The sequence below is a fragment of the Pogona vitticeps genome, chromosome 1 (genome assembly GCF_051106095.1).
Source record: "Pogona vitticeps strain Pit_001003342236 chromosome 1, PviZW2.1, whole genome shotgun sequence".
Taxonomy (NCBI): domain Eukaryota; kingdom Metazoa; phylum Chordata; class Lepidosauria; order Squamata; family Agamidae; genus Pogona; species Pogona vitticeps.
In genome coordinates, this window is record NC_135783.1 from 347,558,321 (window position 1) to 347,579,038 (window position 20,718).

A 20,718-nucleotide genomic window follows, 5' to 3' on the forward strand; every position below is an offset into this window, starting at 1 on the left:
TTCAGCTTTCTGGTTATTATCTTAAAAGGCAAATACAACTTGTTAACAATCTACCTTCATCTCTAACTATCAATTGTTAGGTCCGTTCTTTGTGTTCCTCTTCAATGTGGCCATTATCCTGATACCTTTTTCAATAATAATAGATTGTTGTTATTTGTGTGCCTATTTATATCTTGTAAACCACTTTGAGCATCTCCCTCTTGGGAGAAAAATATTTTTTGTATAAACAAACAAACAAAATGGAGAGATTAGACAATGTTCACATTACACGTAAATGAGCAATCACTTATGTTTATGGATGATCAACATCCAGTTCAGAAAGACTGCACATAAGCAGAAATAATTTAAATAAATACCATATGATTGAATACATTACAACATGGTTACATTAAAGAATTCTTTTAACTAAGTGGAAAAACACTAATTTTAGCTTCAACACTTGAGAATCTGGAAGTAATCAATACTTAGTATCTCTATGTTACACAGAGTTCTCCACAAAATGTCCCACTTCATTAACTATTTGTTGTAGCAAAGCAGAATGCACACAAATGTACTTGGCTCTTTCAGGTATAACTGGAAAGTACAGTGTGTGCTTCAACTATTCAGCATACTCCCAACTGCTGGGAAAGAAAAAAAAAATCAGTGCAGGAAAAAAAATCCCTGAATGTCAGACTTGGCCAGGAGCAAAGCCAAAAGCAACCAAGTTTACTCTGCTCCAAAGATTAAAAAACTGTGACAAAAGTAGTGACCAAGTTGTTCTCCACCTCAAAGACACGCATTTATGAAATAATCATTTGGTTTGGTTTACAGATGAAGGGGGGCAGGGGAGACTTTCAGCTCTTCAGATGTTAATGAACTACGGCTAATTGGGCTCTGCATGGCTAAAGCTTATGGCCACACTGATGTCCAACTATCTCCAAACTTCCTTTCAAGACTTGAGAGGAGACAGAGACAGCAGCTCAAACAACCCTTGCCTATTTCTGCAGCTTCAGATTTGGGAGGAAGATCTGCTGCTCATCAGTGAATGGTGACATACACCTCTCTGGTGGTGAGATTTATAGATGCCTGCAAATCTACTAGTGCATGTTAATAAGAAAGTTATATAAAATAGATTCTTAAGGCGAGAAAAAGGTAGAATGTTTTTAAATGTGGAAAAAAATAAACAGTACAAATATTCATGCCTACCAGGCCAGGTTATATGTTAAAAAAACAACAAGGACGACTCTGAATTATGAATCTCACAAGCTAACAAAATCATGTAGGTTAGAGTTAGCTACAGTCATGCCCACAAATATTGGCACCCTTGCAATTCTGTCAGAAAATGAAACACTTCTCTCAGAAAATTGTTGCAGTTGCAAATGTTTTGGTATTCACATGTTCATTTCTTTGGTTTGCATTGGAACAACACAAAAAAATAAAGAAAAGTCAAATCTGATACAATCCCACACAGAAACCCAAAAATGCACTGGCTAAAATTATTGGCACCGTGTCTAAATTGTAAGAAGTAATTGCTTTTCAAGCATGTAATACTCCTGTAATTTGTATTTAGACACACCTGTCGCAAGTAAGAGGTGTGGGCAATATAATAATCACACTTGCAACCAGTTAAGATGGAGAAAAGTTGACTCAACCTTTGTGTTGTGTGTGACACTGAGCATGGAGAAAAGAATGAAGTGTAAAGAGTTGTCTGTGGATTTGAGAGAGAAAAATGTGGAAAAATATTGACAATCTCAAGGCTACAAGTCCATCTCCAGAGATCTTAATGTTCCTGTGTCCACTGTGTGCAATATCATCAAGAGGTTTACAGCCCATGGCACTGTAGCTAACCTCCCTGGACGTGGGCGGAAAAGCAAAATTACTGAAAAATTACAACGAAGGGTTGTTTGAATGGTGGATACAGAACCCAGATTAACTTCCAAACAAATTCAAGCTCATCTGCAGACACAGGGTACAACAGTGTCAGCTCGCACTATCTGTCACCATCTGAATGAAAAGGAACACTATGGTAGGAGACCCAGGAGGACCCCACTGCTGATACAAAGGCATAAAAAAGCAAGACTCGAGTATGCCAAAACATATGTGACAAAACGACAATCCTTCTGGGAGAATGTACCGTGGACAGATGAGACAAAAGTAGAGCTTTTTGGTCAAGGACATCATGGCACTGTTTACAGAAAAAGAAATGAGGCTTTCAAAGAAAAGAACACAGTCCCTACAGTCAAACATGGTGGAGGGTCAAATGTGTTTTGGGGTTGCTTTGCTGCTTCTGGCACTAGATGCCTTGACTGTGTGAAGGGTATCATGAAATCTGATGATTACCAGGATGCAATGTAGTAGCCAGTGTCAGAAAACTCCACCAGAGGTCATGGGTCTTCCAGCAGGACAATTTATTTATTTATTTATTTGATTTCTATCCCGCCTATCTAATCAATTAAGATTACTCAATGACTCGAAACACACTTCAAAAAGCACTCAGAAATTGTTACAAACAAAGCGCTGGAGAGTTCTGAAATGGCCAGCAATGAGTCCTGATCTGAATCCCATCCAAAATCTGTGGAGAGATCTCAAAACAGCAGTTGGGAGAAGGCATCCTTCAAACCTGAAGGCCCTGGAGCAGTTTGCAAAAGAAGAGTGGTCCCAAATTCCAGTAGAGAGGTGTAAGAAACTTATTCATGGTTACAGGAAGCAATTGATTTCAGTTTTTTTTCCAAAGGGGGTTCTACCAAATGTTAAGGGTGCCAATAACTTGGGCCAGTGCATTTTTGGGTTTCTGTGTGGAACTGTATCACATTTTACTTTTCTTCTCTGTTTTTTTTTTGGTGTGTTGTTCCTATGCAAATCAAAGAAATAAATATGTGAATACCAAAACATCTGCAACTACAACAATTTTCTGAGAGAAGGGTTTCATTTTCTGACAGAATTGCAAGGGTGCCAATATTGGCCATGACTGTATGCCTTGTGAGGTCAAGGTTTTCATGGAGGCAGTGTTCACTAGAATGTTATCCTTCCCGTTAGCAAATGTAATTATGGCAGTAATTGGGAAAAAGGAGAAACGTAAACTTTGAGCTCAAAATGAAAGATCTTTGATTCAGTCTTTCCCTCCAGTGTCTTCAAAAACTGACATTGAGGGAGGCCGATAGCTTCTAAGAAATATGTGGCTCCAGATTATTGCAACAGAAACAGAACAATTTATTCAGCAGCTACTACAAACTGTAGATACAATCATATACAAGTCCCACTTCTCTGGAATTGCAAACTCGTACCTGAATCAAGAAGTTTCCTCATACGCAGATAGCTTATTGTTAATCTCATAATGGAGGCTTTGTCAAGATGTGCGCTCACATGATGGGGAAGAGGCAACTGGTGAGCAAGTTCATAGAAGACCTCAGACTCTTTACTCCTACGGCATCTGGCTGCATCTCTTGACTTTTCTTTCCTGCGCTCCGAACTAATCCTGTAAAAGTAAAGTTACATATTGGAGTTAAGACCCATACAGTGGTGCCTCGCTTAGCGATTGCCTCATTTAACAGCTGCCCGCCGCCCCGCGCCGCTGAGCCACCCGCACGCTCGCTCACCACCCACCCGTTTCCCCTCTTCCTCCTCCTCCTGTTGGAGGGGTCGTCTTATACGGCCGGTCGCCTTGTGCGCTGGCAAATACGGTACATTACCTATCACAAAACACCATGCTCCTTCTGAATGGTAATCAGGGTGATAGTGGTGGTGGAATCTTTCCAGTGACTATGTGATCCTAGGATCTGAGACTCCACACGTTTTTAGCCTGTGGCACTTTTACTATGGCAGAGACATCATTGATCTTCAAACAACTTAATACAAAACCAAATGCAAGCATTCCACTTAAGAACATTGCAAACCACAGTATTAGGGACTGTGAAAGACTGGCTAGCATCTCCACCAGTAAGAGACCACAGAGCTGACAGGAATTAGCTCTTTTCCAGAAATATAAGCCTTCTCTGTTGAGCGCATTTTGAAAGGTAGGAAGGTCTGATCAACTTTCATCAACAGCATTTTGCAGGAGTCTTTGTTCCCCTAAACTGTATGTGTTGTACCAGACACACTTCCTCTTTAGACTTGCCTACTTTATATTTTCAGTGATGCAACAACAGCTTTCTCTTAAGCTCATTTACTTGAAAGGAAGCAGCAAGCTTTAGGTATTATCTGTAAGTTTTGTTCCTTTTATGGGTGAGAAGTTAAAACATATTCTGTCCCACGTCCCCTTAGGAAGAGGGCTATGTTCAATGAAAGCATGGAGGAAGGAAAGCAGCAGAGAAGACTGACAGTGAATTAAGCTGAAAATAACATTATTTTTTAAAGTTTTTTTCTCATATGTTATGACCTCTCACTGCTACCTCATCTGTTGATGCCTCTTTCTGCATTGTTCTTAGCTTTAAATATTATATTTTATTTATGTTAACCACCACTGTAGACTCATTGTATTCAACTTCAAATATTGTCTCTGCAAGCCTTGGGTTCTTTTCAAGGAGAAAGGCAAGTTAAAAAATATTTTAAATAAATTGATATACCCGCCATAGAAAGAGCCTACAATATTTAACAGGAAACAGACTCTTCCTGGAAAGATTATCTCCATTTTCAGTTCCTGCTGAAACAAATACACACTCCTTGAAAGCTGCAATTCCACAATGCTATAGGATCCTCTGCCCCCAAATGACCAAATAAATAAATAAATAAATAAAGATGCAACCACCTACAAGTTACATTCTCTTGTGTGCCACATTCTCTTGTGTACCTGGCCTACTTTTATCTTACAGCTTCGGAAGGTCTTTCTGGTGTTTAGGCAAGAAAAGAGAAGGAAGTACAGGTTGTTTGTGCCAATACCTGCAGCAACTCATTAAAATATTTTAAACTGTTCCAAATTCAGTGCTTCTGAAATAGGATTTAGCTATCCTCCCAAAAGCTCACTGGCATTTCAGTCCACCTTGAGAGGGAATTCCACAATGGGCTGCCACAAAAGGCACCCTCTTCATTGTGGCCACTGGAAATGTCTCTGAAGATCACAGCACACAAAACTGGTCCATCAGAAGGACAAAATGCAGTGGTGCCCCACTTAACGATTACCCCGCTCCACGACAAATCTGCTTAACAATGAGGTTTTTGCGAGCGCTTTTGTGATCGCAAAACGATGTTTAAATGGGGAAAATCCACTTGACGATCAGTTCCCTGCTTCAGGAACTGGTTTAAAACAGCTGATCTAAAAACAGCTGATTGGGTGGCTCTCAAAATGGCTCCTCGCTGTGTTAAGGACGGATTCCTCGCTATACAGGCACCAGAAAATGGCCGCCCTATGGAGGATCTTCGCTGGACGGTGAGGTATTTCACCCATTGGAACACACTGAACAGTTTTCAATGCATTTCAATGAGCTTTTTACTTTTGCTTGACAACGATTTCGTTCTACAGCGATTTTGCTGGAACGGATTATCGTCATCAAGCGAGGCACCACTGTAGTGTTATGACAGCTACAGAGATAGAAGACATGCTCTGCCCTCTTCTTTGATAGCCCTTCTGCAGTGGTGGGGAGGAAAGCACCAGCAACACTAGAGCAGAAGCTCTAGAAGGTGAAATAATTCAAAAAAAAAAGATGCCTAAGCAAGCACTATCATCATTTGCAAGGATAATCTAACCTATTTAAAAAGTTAAGCTATGTTTTTTCCCCAGTTTCTGTTTTTAAAATGTCATTTCACATCTATTTAAGTCTTCCACGTAAGGCAAATTCTGCACCATACCTTTTGAATAGGAACATCTATGAAGATTGCCTAACATGGTTCCTGTGAATCCTCATTCAAAGATCTCTCTGTAAGAAAGCAATGCTAAATATATTTCTTCTATGCCGCCTCATTATGCTTTAAGCACTCTCTGGGCAGTTCGCAATTTTTAATTATACAGGCTACACATTGCACACACACCAGCAAGGTTGAAAGGCTGAGTCAACTTCAAGCCAGCTACCTGAGCCCAAGATTGAACTCAGGTCATAAGCTGAGTCTTCAATGCAGTACTGCAGTCACTGCACTATGTATGAGAAAGGGGACCCATCTTGAATCTCTACTTGTCCCCTTCTACTACATAAATTCATATTTTATGCTTCACTTCTTTTACAAGAAATAAAAATATAAGAAGTCTCATTAAGACATAATTACAATGTTGTCGAAGTCATATGGAACACTTTTACATAACTACATCAGGTCCAAACACCCCTCATCCTGAGACCTCAGTCCAGTGGAATTTCTCTTGGAAACTTGGGTCAATAAACTTGATTACTGAAGGCAATGCAAAACTCCTGAAATCCCTAAACTGCTGTTGCTCAAGCCAGAGATAATCCCCACTGACTCTAACAGGGCTTATGCAGAAGCAGGTACTGAATACCACCATAAGTGAGATCTGGAAAAGTCCTGCCTTCTTGTAATGGACTGTTGTTCACATGGAATGAGGCAAGGAGAATTCTGAGCTTGGTTCTGAAAAACCACTTGGTCAACAAACTACTGTATTCTGATAATTACATTTTGAAGTTTTTTAGTTTGTTTTCTTTAACTGAAGGGGGTAAAGTCCTCCACATAACGTATTAAGAGGGAGGGAGGGAGGAAGGAAGGAAGGGGAAAAGGAAAGGGAAGAAAAGAAGAGGCTTTCTCACAGTACCTTTCAGCTAATCTGGAAAACCTTCATTTCATTTGCACCATTTTGGGGGGAAAACTTCACCCACACTCCTTTCTTTGTGCATCCTCTCTTTTTACTTGACTCTTTAAACCCCTTGTTTGACAGATTCCCCAGACATATCAGTTTTGAGTGAGAGGTTAAATTGTCAATAAACTTCTAAGGAAAGGTAGCAGTAGGAGGTGTTCAACAATTTCCTGTCATTACTTTCAGTAAAACAGAAACTATACATACACCACTTGCGGTGGGGGGAGGAGGGAAAGGATCAAACACAAAAAGCTAACATGGGAGCTCAAAACACACACACACACACACACACACACACACACACACACACACACACACACACACACACACACACACACACACACACACACACACACACACACACACACACACACACACACCCTCATCAGTCTGAATACTGCTGTAGAAAAATCCAACATATGCTTAATTTTAGAACGTATCTTTCCCAAGAACAATGAGCCAATGAGCAGCAATAATCACCAATAGCTGAGTATCCTTACTATGTAGAATGAACTGAAGTTCAGAGCGTAAGGTTGACAGATAATCTGCAAAGTCACTAAAGATCCAGGCTCATGCACGCTCCTTGCGTACCAGTGGAGTCTCCCTACTCTTAGATTTTGTTCTGGATCCTAAAGCCAACTCTTAAATAGGATTCTTTTTGTTCTATTAATGTTCCATTCCGGCAAACAAAGGCACTTCCTAGATAGAAGAAAGGAGAACTTTGGGTTTTTCCTAGTGATGGGCTTCAAAATACAGCCATTGGACGATGAGACTCCCAGGTCAGAAAGCACACAAATCAGCTAGTGGAGAAGACTAAGGACAACTATGAATATGGTTGTTGCTAATGGTGCAACTAGAATAAAGCAAAAAGGATGTCCAGAGGCTAATATGCACAGAAGTGAGAAAAGTCTGGTGGTGCACAACACATACAAATTGTAATGTGGAATAAGAGAAGTATAAATTTAAATCAAGGTAATCTGGAAATCATAAAGCTATTGAAAGCTTTTATGTGATCATCCAAATTGATCACATACCAAAACAAGACATGCTCATTATCATAGGTGACTGGAATGCAAAAGTAGAAAACAAAGCAGAACCAAATCTTGCTGGAAAATTTGGCTTAGGGGACAGAGATGAAGCAAGAGAAAAGTTCTGCAAAGCCAACAATCTGCTTCTTCCAAATACATGCCTTATGCAACAGATTGTACACATGAACATCACTAGATGGTCAATAGAGAAATCAAATATAGTACACTATGTAATTGGAAGAAGGAGATGGAGAAGCTGTATTCACTCTGCCCAAATGAGGCTAGGAGCGGATTGTGGTACCGATCATGAACTATTAATATCCAACATTAGCATAAAGCTGGAAAAGAACACTAAAAGAATGTAGTGCCAAAATGCAACAACATTCCTTAGGAATTTAAAGTTCACATAAGGAACATATTTGAATTACTAAACTCAATTGACCACTGAGTATGAACCAGAAGTGTGGATTGAAACCAGAGATCTTATTAGGGAAGAATGCTCTCCCCCCCCCAAAAAAAAAACTGTAGTAAAAAGAAAAGGAAAACCTAGATAGATGATGGAAGAAACATTTAAAACTGATGATATGGACAAGACCTGCAGAGAGGTGAAGACCATGATATGTCTAATGGACCCTTGCCAGCTTATAAAAGCTCCCAGAGAAGGACTGACCAATTGGTTAGTAAGACAGATAAATACCTCCTTGAAGCAAGGTAAGACCTCATTATGCTTAAAGGAGGCAATAGTAAGACCATTGTTAAAAAAGCTCTCCTTCGATACCGAAATACTAAATACTAAATCAGTCTCTACTATTCCATTCTTGGACAAGGTGCCAGAGCAAGTCATGGTTTTTCAGCTCCAGGTGTTCCTGAATGAGATGAATTATCTAAATCCATTCAAATCTGGTTTCAGTCCTGGTTATGGGATGGAGACTGCTCTGGTGTCTCCTACTGGAAATGGGGAGTGTGCCTCTGCTTGTTCTGCTAAGCCTCTCATCAGCTTTCAATACAATCAACTGTGGTATCCTTCTGGGCCATCTCTCTGGGATAGGACTTAGAGGCACTCTTCTATGTGGCTCCAGTCTTTTTTGGAAGAGAAAACTCAAAGGTTGGTGCTGGGGGAATCTAGGCCATTCATCTGTAGTGTCCCTCAAAGTTGTCTTCTGTCCTCTATGCTATTTAACACCTACTGGGAGATGTTGCCTGCAGTTTTAGGGTTCTGTGTCACCAGTATGCAGATGACACCCAACTCCATCTCTCCATCTCAAACTGAAACTTAATCCAGACATGACAGAGGCACTCCTGGTCACTTGAAAGGCAGATCAAGGAATAGGATTCAACCTGTGATGGATAGGGCAACACTCCCCCTGAAAACTCAGGTGAGCAGCTTGTGGGGGCTCCTGGATTTATTTCCAAGCCAAGATGCCCATGTTTCAGCAGTTGCCAGGCATGTCTTTGTATAATTAAAAGTAGCGTGGCAGTTGTGCCCACTCCTGGAGAAATCCAACCGTGCCACAATAACACATGCCTTAGTTACATCCTGGTTGGATTACAGTGGTGCCCCGCACCACAGCGATAATCCGTTCCCCTGAAATCGCTGAAAACATCGTCCAGTGAAAACAGTTTCCCCATTGGAATGCATTGAAACCCATTTAATGTGTTCCAATGGGGAAATTACCTCATCGTCCAGCGAAGATAGCCCATAGGAGAAGCCATTTTCCAAGCGCCGATCATCTGTTAAAATGGCTGCCCTGCGAAACATGGGTCCAGAAAACATAGGGCAGCCATTTTGTGGAGCCGGAAAACATTGTCGTCTTGCGAACAAACAGTTCGCAAAGCACAGACTAATTGTCGTCAAACAAAAATCCCCCATAGGAAACATCGTTTTGCGATCGCTATAGCGATCGTAAAAAAGTCACCATCCTGCGGATACATCGTACAGCGGTATCATCATCTAGCGAGGCACCACTGTACTGTAAAGCACTCTACATGGAGCTACCTTTCAAAAGTGCTCAGAAACTTCAGTAAGCCCAAAATGCTGCCGCCATTTGGACCTACTGAACCTTGGTGAGTGGGGATGGTTACAGGGATCATATAACCTTGCTATTACAGCAGCTCCACTGGCTGCTAATCCATCTCAGGGCACAATTTGAAGTACTGATTTTCATCTATAAAGTCCTAAATGGCTCAAATCCTAGCTATCCCATAGCCCACATTTCCCTTTATGAGCCTGTCCAGGTGTTAGCATTTTCAGGGGGAGACCTTCTCTCTATTCCACCACCTTCACAAGGTGAGTTTGGTGGGGAAAAAGGAGAGGGCCTTCTCTGTTGATGCTCCCAGATGTCCCACAGGAAGCCAAGCTGGACCCATCTTTGCTGCCCTTCTGCAAGCACGAACAACAGACCTTTCTATTCAGGCAGGCTTTTCCTTACAGACAGAGTGGCTAGGAGTGGTGTTTTTAATGGGATGGTCTATATTTTGTTGCTTCTAAAGCTGATTTAGTAAAGCTTTATCTAAATTTTTTATGCAGTGTTACCAATTCTTTTTAAATATTTCAATAATTTGCTATTTTTAGCTTTTAATATTGTCCTTTAGTGATCTAAATTTCCTTGGTTCCTGTTTTTAAGGAGAAAAGATAAAAAATATTTAAATAAAGAAAAAAACTAAATGAAATTAAAATTTTACATAACAGGTGAGAAGTAAAAGAAAAAGTTGACAGAAAGAGGGTTAGAATGCAGTTTTTCTGTGAGTTTCATGCAGAGATGAAGAGAATGATTATAACAGCCTGCGCAAAAAAAGAGAGAGAATAAAAGGGGGAAAATAAAAAAATATCTTCCAAGAAAGCAAGATAAAATGTAAGCCTACATTAGGAACGCTAAATGACCATGCTACCTGACCTGGAGATAAGAAAGAGAAGGTGGAAACGGTATAAGAAAGACTATACAGAAGAGTTTAAAGAACATTAGATTCTTTTGAAAAAATCCTATGATGAAGAACCTACAGTTCTATAAAGTGAAGTCTAAGCTGCTCTGAATGCACTGGGAAGAAATACATCACCAGGGCTACATAGGATATGAACAGAACAATTTTAACCTACAAAGAATGAATCTGTGCAGATCCTAACAAGAATATGCCAACAAATATGGAAAACAAAACAATGGAAAGACTGGAAACATTCAATATACATTCCAATCCAAGAAAGTAGATCCCAAGGAGTGCAGTAATTAGGATTCATTGGTTTAATTTTCCATCTAAGCAAAGTGATGATCAAGGTGTTGCAACAGAGGCTTTTACCTTATATGGAGCAAGAAATCTCTGATGTTCAAGCTGGATTCTGAAATGGAAAATGCACTCAAGATCATATTGCAAATAACCACTGGCTGGCTACTGGAGAACACCAAAGAATTTCAGAAGAAGACCAATCTATGCTTTATAGACTACAGCAAAGCCTTTGACTACGTGGATCATGAGAAACTATGGACTGTTCTGAAAGAAATGGGTGTGCTTCAGCACTTTATTGTCCTCGTGTGTAATCTGTGTTGTGGACAACAAGTTACCATTAGGACAGAATATGGAAACAGAATAGTTTCCTATAGGCAAAAGATCCTTCTTCTAGGCAAAGGTTTCCTACAGGCAAAGGTGTCAGGTGTCTTACCTCCTTATCTGTTCAATTGGTTCACAGAACATAGAAAGAGTGATAACTGGTATAAGAACATCAATAATTGAAGATATACAGATGATCACGAGCTTAATGACAGATAGCAGCAATTACTTGAAACAATTTTTAATAATTATAGTGTCATCATCTTAGAACTGCAGAGATGGAAGGCATCCTATGGATCATCAAGTCTAGACCCTGACAAGAAGGCACAGCAGGAACCAAATTCCCAACAACTCTAAACCACTGAGCAGTTAATCACTGTTAAGTATAGTTCCGTTATAGTTAATCTAATATGCACTCCCTTTGCTAATAATCCTCAATATAGTATTGGTTTTGTCATAACTGAAACAAAATGGGTCAACATTTTCATTGCGCTGCCCACCAAAATCTCAAAAATACCTTGTCTGCTCAGTCTGCTACAAACACAATTCAGTTTTCTGTGGCTACAGAATTCCTTCCAATTTTTTAGTGTTAGCAGGGGCTGTATTCAATGTTCCTGGAGGATCGTTCCAGTTATATTCTTCAGAGATACCACTTTCATTTAAGACCGAACACCAGCAACCCGACCTAGAAAATGTTACAATTTTTAATACAGAAACCAAGGACTGGCAAATGTTTTGAGTCACAAACACCAAGCACTTATCATATTGAGTGTGAAATGTTATCTAGCAGTCACTTTCCAAAAACATAATCCCTGGACCTAATACAGTGGAGGCCAGAACTTATAAAACTGGGTGGGGGAAGCACAGTCTCCAGATTTCCTTCTTGCTGTGTAAATGTTGCATCTGGCACTACTCAAGTAGCACCACTAGAACTGTATTTTCTCATTAATTTCTTGACATGCTCAAGGTCACTCCCAAGATCTTCCCCAGTATTAAGTCTAAGTTCCAAATCACACCTTTCCTGCTTACCACTGCCCCCCCCCAACACCAGGACAATACTAAAGGAGGCAGTGTTTTTTTTAAAAAACCTACAAAACATTGGTGTACAACATATATTATTCTAGTTGCTTCAGATCCTAAAACTGCATAAACTGCCTCGCTTAACGATTACCCCGTATAACAATGAATCCGCTTCACGATGATGTTTTTGCAATCGCAAAACGATGTTTTAAATGGGTTTTTTCTGCTTTGCGAAGATTGGTTCCCTGCTTCAGAAACCGATTCTTCACATTACAATCAAAATGTGATCGTCGGGTTTTCAAAATGGCCGCCGAGTGCTCAAAATGGCTCCCCGCTGTGTTTTTGGACAGATTCCTCGCTCTACAGGCACCGAAAATAGCCACTCCTATGGAGGATCTTCGCTGGACGGTGAGTTTTTCAGCCCACTGGAACACACTGAACAGTTTTCAATGCATTTCAATGGGCTTTTTTATTTCGCTTTACGACGTTTTCGCTCTACAGCGATTTCGCTGGAACGAATTAACACCACTATACAGAGGTATATATTTTACAGATTTCCAAAGCAATCATCCTGAAATGGGCCAATAAACAGCAGCAACACTTAAATGTTAATAAAAAACAATCTGTGCCCAATTTTCTCAACATTGAAAACATTAAAAATTAGGATTGCAAACCTCAAAGCCAATTAAGTACATACTCACTACTTAAATCAGCCAGTGGGATGAAGTGGCCTGGTGATCTGACAGACATACAATCAGTCCAACTATATGTTAAAAGTGGAAAGATACACCACCCTGCCAAGCAAATTATCACAGTAGCAAAAATGCCTCAATAAAGCAGCTTAGAACCCAGACTAAGACCCACTTAATAGGCCAAATACATAAACAGAGTTCCTTCCATTTTCCTCACCACCACCACAAAAAAACAGAAACAAAGTATTGTTGTGAGACCTTAAAAACAAAACACATTTTATTTGGAACTAGTTAATGAACCCACACGTTACCCTGAGTTAAAATTCCATGAGACTTACCCTCATATCACATGGCTCTTTTCTGTGCTCCCTCTGCCTTTTCTTTTATGAGGGTCTTCCTCTCAATCCCTTCATTCTTTACCCATTCAGCTTCTACAAGGAGTTCAGTTCCCAGAATCTCCCAGCCACTCCTAATTAATGAACATTTGGAGTTCTGCCCTGATCATAAAATTATGGTATAAATCAAAATAGATAAATGTGTGAACTGAGTCTGTCAAAACCTTTAAAACACTGGGCCACATGACTCTGTAAGCAACACAAAATAACTGCAGTGCCAATGTTACAGATTAATTCTAACATGTCAGAATGCAAATTATTTATTTTCTCTTTCTTTAAAACATTTTTACCGTGCCTTTCTCCTTAAAAGGACTCAATGTGGTTTGCATTGTTAAAAGACAATATAAAAGCTAGTAACAATGAGTATACAAATACTAAAAAGGATACCAATACAAAAAACATAAGCAACACCAAAACACATTTAAAGCAGTAAGGTACAACAATCCATTAAAAAAAACTCACTCAGGGAATGCTTGACTGAAGAGAAAGGTTATTGCCTGCTTGAGGAAGGACAGCAAAAATGGGGCCAGTCTGGGAGAGAGTTCCAAAGTCTAGGAGCAGCAACAAAGAAAACCCTCTCCTGACAATTTTAACACTCAAGCAGGCTCATAAAGGGGACACAGTCCTTATGATAGCTTGCACCCAACTCATTTAGGGCTTTATAGGTTAGAACCAACAGCCTGAATTCAGCCCAAAAACATATTGGCAGCTAATTGACCAGGTGGAACCTGGGGAGGTGTGTGTCATGTAATCCCTTTATCCAGCCCCAGTCCGCAATTTGGTTGCTGCAATTTTGACCCCCTGAAGTTTCCAGACATGGTCCATAAGCAGTGCCGCATAGAGTGTAGCGTTCAGCCCTGCCCTCACCTGTCCGTCACAGCTGAGCAGTATAAAAGGAGCCAGTGAGTGAACGGAAGGTGGTGCTAAAGGGGGAGTGGCTTGTATATAAAGGGGGGTGCATGGAGTATGTGGAGGAGTTCAAGATGTAGAGAGAGATCAGTGAGTCTGTGAGACAGTGTGCCAGAAAGTCAGTGAGAGTTAGGGTTCTGTGTTATTGAGTTCAGTGAGTGAAAGAAATTGATTATCAACTGGTGATTTACATATTTTATTTTAATAATCAAATAAACAAGTTTAAGTTTCAAAGACAACAAAAGTCTCAGTGAATAATTGGTTTGGAAGCAGCAATACCTGGTGGCAGCTACTTGGGAAGAAGAGTAAGCACCTCCTGGAGGCCTGAGTTAATTGAGGCTTCAGCGCGCTTGCTACAGAGAGCATTACAGTAATCCAGCCTGGATGCTACCAAAGCATGTGTCACTGTGGCAAGATCAGACCTCTCCAGGAATGGGCACAGCTGATGCAGTAGTTTTCATTGTGTAAAGACACTTCTGGCCACCACGGAAATCCAGGCTCAGGGACAAACCCAGGTGCACCCTCCAAGCTGCGCACCTCTCCCAACACATGTCCTGGAAACTATATTACTTTCTTATATGTACAGTGGTACCTCACTAGATGATGATAATCTCTTCCACTGAAATCGCTATTTAGCGAAATCATTGTCTAGCGAAAAGCACTTCGCTATTGGAATGCATTGAAACCTGTTTAATGCGTTCCAATGGGGAAGAATCGTCGTTGTCTAGCGAAGATTGGCCATAGGAAAGCCGCTTTGTGAACTGCCGATCAGCTGTTTAAATCGCTGGCTTGTGAAGCTTGGGTCCCGAAAACACCCGTTTTGCGAGCGCGGAGGGAGCTGTCAAAATCGTCGTCTACCAAAAATCGGTTTGCGAAGCAGGGACCATTGTCCAGCGAAATTCTCCCATAGGAATCACTGTTTTGCAAAACACTATAGTGATTGCAAAAAGTCAATGTCTAGCGAAAAAACTGTCATGCGGCGTAACTGTCTAGCGAGGCACCACTGTATTAAAAAAATGCACAGAGCCTTCTTTTCCAAAATTGCACAGCAACATATATAAAATAGTCAGTAGAAATTAGAGGCAATTATTAAAACAAACATAGACCCCTATAAACTAAAATGTGATATCTGTTTCTTTTTTTTGGATATTACTGTTTCAGAAAAACCACTGTACAGTATGATAAACCTTCTATGCATAGTTTTGGTCCAGATAGATTTTGGCTGTACTGTAGCTGAAAAGCTAACAGAAATATGTTCAGGCTCGTAACATTAAGACCCTTGCTCAGATCATGCAAATTCAAGTGTGTTGCTTTCTCTGTTGAGTCAATCCACCTCACATTTGATCATCCTATTCTCCTGCTATAACTTTTCCTAGCGTTATTGCCTTTTCCAGTAAATCCTGTTCTCTCAACATGCCCAAATGATGATGAGAGTCTCAGTTTTGTTCTTTTAGCTTCTAGATACAATTCAGGTTTGGTTTGATCTTTTGTGTGTGTGTTTCTGGTGGTCCAGACCACTGGTTCTTAACCTTTGTTTCTCAGATGTTTTTGGACTGCAACTCCCAGAAGCCTTCACCATCAGCTCTCCTGGCTGGGGTTTCTGGGAGCTGCAGTTCAAAAACACCTGAGTAACAAAGGTTAAGAACCACTGGTCCAGACCATCCACAAAATTCTTCTACAGCATCATATTAATCAAACAAACCATTTCCCCCATTGTCCATCTTTCACACCTATTCACAGTAACTGGGAATATAAGCACGTAAATATGAGTCTGACCTTGGTCTCCAGTGACCATCCTTACACTTGATGATCTTGTATAGTTCCCTCATAGCTGCCTCCTGTCTTAGTCTTCTTATGATCAGTCTCCATTTGGATTGATGATTGAATCTAGTATACAAAATCTATAACAATTTTAATTTCTTCCATGTTAACATTAAAGTTATACAGTTCTTCTGCAGTCTTCTTAATGTTCATCTGAAGTCCTGCTTTTGGACGTTCTTCCTTCACATTCATCAGAAGCCATTTCAAATCACTACTGCTATCTGCCATTAATACAGTATTATCTGCATATCTTACATTACTGATGTTTCTTCAACCAGTTTTAACTCTTCCTTCATGCGAGTCTAATAGAGTTTTCCATATGACACACTGTGAATAAAAATACACCTTCCTATCTTCGTCAATGGGAAGCCATTTTGTTTCTCCTTGTTCTGTCTTAACAGTAGCTTTTTGTCTGATATAGGTGACACATGAGGACAATCAGGTGTTGAGGTACACCAATTTCATGCAGAATAATCCAGCTTTCATGATCTGCACAGCCAAAAGCTTTGCTGTGGTCTATCAAGTGCAGGCTAATCCTATGAAATTCCTTGGTATACTTCAGTAAACCAACTTATCTTTTGCAATGATTCCTAGGACCTTTTCTTCGTCAGAATCCAGCTTGAACTTCAGGGATTACTTGTTCCATATTCAGCAACAGTCTTTTTTGCAACACATTGAGCATGACTTTGCTTACATTGAAAATTAATGGAATGGTCCTACAGTCATTACAGTCTTTGGTGTTTCCTATATACTGAATACTTGTAGTCTGTGAGCCATTGTAGTTTTCCCCCCACATACCGTGTTTCTCCGATAATAAGACCTATCCCGAAAATAAGCCCTCCCCTTACTGTGTAACATTCCTCTAAAATAAGCCCTCCCCCGAAAATAAGCCCTATTGAGATTGATTTTTGCGCCACGCCATCCCATTACCGGGCAGCGAAAGCAGGGCAGGCGGGCGAGGGCAGGCGGGGCGGCGGTGGGCGCGGGCTTGACAAGAAAGGCGCGCCTGGGCGAGAGAAAGCATGGACCGCCGGGGCCAGCCTTCCAGCTCCCGGGAGCAGCAGCAACAGCAGCAGGAGCCGGACGGCTCCACAAGAGGAATTGCCGGCTTCCCATAGTGAACAGGGGCGGCAGGAGATTCCTTCCTCCCCCCCGCCCACCTCACCCTCTGGCTGGCTTCCAAAGGACCAACAAGGGCGGCGGAGCCTCTTCGCCCCGCCGGTGGTGACCAGTGGGCGGAGAGAAAGGCCGCCGGCCAGTCGGGTGGGTGAAAGATGGGGCTTCTTTTTTGTGACATCACCCTCTCCCCCCTCAGGAAAGCTGCTCCACCCCCTCCCTCATTGCCGAGGTGCCCCCCAGAGTCCCTGGCCCGCAGCTCCCACCCTTCCAACCACCCTCCCGCCGGCGAGGCTGCTTCTGCCGCGGCCACCCCAAACCGGCGCTTGCCGGCGATGGACTCACCACGAGGAGGCTAGAGACAAGGGTGACGCCTCGGGAGGCCCGGGGGAAGGCAGGCACGGCGACGGCGGCGGCCGGAGCCGCAGGAGCCTCCATGGCTGCCACTGGGGGCTGAGCAAAGGCGTCTCTGGGCAGCGGCAGCCGGAGGCCCCTACCGAGCCATGGGGACCGGGAGCCGAGAGGGGCGTGCCTGACCCACCACCGCCGGGGGAGGAGCTGCTGCCCATCTAGCAGCCCCGCCGTCCCATTGCCGGGCAACGAAAGGAGGGCAGGCGGGGTGGCAGCGGGTGCAGGCTCGGCAAGAAAGGCGCGCCTGGGCGAGAGAAAGCGCGGACCGGCCGGGCCAGCCTTCCAGCTCCCGGGAGCAGCAGCAGCAACAACAGCAGGAGCCGGCCGGCTCCGCAAGAGGAATTGCCGGCTTCCCATAGCGAGCAGGGGCGGCAGGAGATTCCTTCCTCCCCCCGCCCACCTCACCCTCCGGTCGGCTTCCGAAGGACCAACAAGGGCGAGATGAGTGCTTTCAATGTTCATTAAAATAAGCCCTCCCCTGAAAATAAGCCCTCTGGTGTTTTTCTTTCCCCAAAAAATAATAAGACAGTGTCTTATTATCGGAGAAACACGGTATGTTGGCATATTCTTGTTAGGATTTTAGCAAATTCAATCTCTGAGCCTGGAATAGTTCTATTATTTTCCAACCTACTCCTAGTGATTTACTTCTAAGTGTTTTCAGAGCAGATTTCAACACACTTTCTGAAACTACAGCTTTTTCATCATAGGGGTCTCCTTCAAAGGAATCTGTCATCCTCACATCTCTTCTTTACATTCTTTCAGGATATTATGCCTATGTTCTCTTTAGTTTTTTTTTTACCTGTCCTTAACAATTGTAAGTATTTCTTCAGTCATCTACTGTATCTTGACTTTACTTTTCATAGGCTTGTTTGCATTCTTCCCCCAAAATATCTCTGACTAGAATACACATTTTTCCGGTTCATGGTAAACTGTGTTTAGTAATGAAAATCTATTCTTTATAGATACTCTACATTCATCAGAAATGTTATTTAAATTCTTAAGTAAAATCCTTTTGTGTAACTTCACACCCCACATAACCCAGATTGGATGGTGGAAACATTTCATTTACACTAATTGAAAGCTTCCTATCCCCAAGGTTTCCTAGGGCTATCTTTTGCCCAGGGAAGCTTTCAAGAGCCTCGGGACACAGGGTAGGAAGCTTTTAATTAGTGTAAATTAAATGTTTCGGGCATCTGATCCAGGTTACATTGGGCACAAAGTTACACAACAGGATTTTGCTGAATATGTTGGCACCAGGATTCTTTTAGTGCTCTTTTTTTAGCCTTACTTTTAATTTTTGAAAAATACAGTTTGTAGTCAGTACAACGATCTGCTCCTGGTCTTGACTTGCCATAGAAGATGTAGCTTCTGCATCTACAACTTCCAGTTCTGCAGTTTAGTTTATTTTTATAATGGCCCTCTTGTGATGCCCATAGATACAGCTATCTATTCAGTTGCCTGAACTGTATATTTGTAATAAAAGGTTGCTAGCTTCACAAAATTCTGTGAGTTGTTCTCCTGCTTTGTTTCTGGCTCCTAGGCCAAATTCTCCATCAACATTTGATTCTGCGCTGTTTCCTTATTTTGATTTCCAATCAGTTAGGTTTATCAACACAACTTGCTGTGTAAACACAGTTTATACTTTCAAAAGCAATTTCTCTCCCATGCTCTGCAACACAGATAAATGATTTTTGAAGTTGTGGGGACTTTCCAAAATAGTTTGCAAACTCTATTTCTTCCATCTCAACCCAATAATGCTGTTTTAGTCATAAACCAGTATCTGATGACAGTAATGAAATTGATGAAGGTGACCAAACTAAAACTTAATCTAGACAAAAGTGCTTCTGTTTAGCCACATGGCAAATCATGGAGTGGCAACTCAACCTGTAATGGATGAGAACAACATTCACATTGAGGACATAGATTTAACAGTTTAGTATACTCCAGGAATATTCCCCAACCTAAATGTCAACCCTTCTATAGTGAAGAGATGTATTTTGCAAATATCCAAGAATGGGCACAGGTTTTACTTGCTCCATCTGGATTACAGTAACACACTCTATCTACACAGGGATGCCTTTGAAAGTGTTCGGAAACCTCAGGTGGTCAAACCCCAGAGCAAGGCCAGTTACCAGTTTGTTCCAGGAACAATTCAAAGTGCTAGTTATCACTTGTAAAGTTCTACATGACTTGGGTCTAGGCCATGTCAAGCAGAACATTTCCCCAAACAAGCCAACTTCAGTATGCAGATCTTAATGATAGACCCATCTCTTGATTCCAGCACCTTCAATGTCACAGCACTGTTTGCTAGGAAAGTGAGCGCCCTCTCAGTTGCTACTCTCAAGTGTCTGAATACTCTTCCAAGTGAAGCTTGGTTAGCCCTCCCAGTTCTCCTTCCATTGGCATGCAAAGTCAGGCTTTCTACAATTGCCAGGCTGCTAAGGACAAAGCTTTTAACTGGTGGATGCCATGACTTTAACCTTTTTACTGTGCTTTTAAAAACCTATTTTAATTCAGCTGCAAGGGGACAAAGGAGCCTCCCTGTAGAACTGAAAACCATTGTGAATACACTCAGTCATCCCCTGGGCAGGGGACAGATTGTATTTGTCTTCAGTGCAGAAGGGATTGTCACTCTGGAAATGGCCTTCTCAGCCACACTAGACCTTGTTCCAAGACTCTATTCAGAGCAGGTTACCCTAGTCTCTGAAGACTACCTTAGACTGAAGGATGCCTACACCCCTGGGCAACACCATGCAGCTGGCAAATCTTTTCTTTCTAGTAGCCTAGAACTCACCCACTTCATGAGCACCAATCCTCGAACCAGTGGTTCCCAACCTTTGGGTCCCCAGATGTCCTTGGACTACCACTCCCAGAAATTCTAGTGGTGAAATATATTTGTGAAGTTTCTCAGTCATCCAGGTGAGTTTATCTGGAAGTTGGGTCGTGGCAACCGGACTTCTTTCTTTTTCGCTACTCATCCAAGTAGTTTCTTCAGTCTGAGGAGAGTTGGTAGGAGATCCTCCAAGTTGGCCCTTCATCCATCTAATGAACCTCTTCAGACCAGGGGAAATTGAAAC

General features: G+C 41.7%; 1 protein-coding gene and 1 long non-coding RNA gene across 3 annotated transcripts in view; both read right to left on the bottom strand.

The window, feature by feature from the left end:
• The window catches only part of HIF1A (hypoxia inducible factor 1 subunit alpha), a 54,459-nt gene that overhangs the window by 24,973 nt on the left and 8,768 nt on the right, over positions 1–20,718 (bottom strand). Inside the window, exons 1-2 of one of the 2 annotated variants that reach the window (XM_072986803.2) lie at positions 11,795–11,962; positions 3,264–3,454 (exon numbers count right to left, since the gene is read on the bottom strand). In XM_072986803.2, the coding sequence (XP_072842904.1) occupies positions 3,264–3,312 (49 nt within the window). In that variant the 5' untranslated portion in view covers positions 3,313–3,454; positions 11,795–11,962. Of the gene's footprint in view, positions 1–3,263; positions 3,455–11,794; positions 11,963–20,718 lie in introns of those variants that run through there. The other variant, XM_020813439.3, reaches the window with a different exon arrangement.
• On the bottom strand, positions 11,782–13,463 carry LOC144586085 (uncharacterized). Its single transcript, XR_013540811.1, has 2 exons — positions 13,328–13,463; positions 11,782–11,962 (listed from the first exon to the last, which is right to left on the bottom strand). It is a non-coding gene; the product is annotated as an uncharacterized LOC144586085 (long non-coding RNA).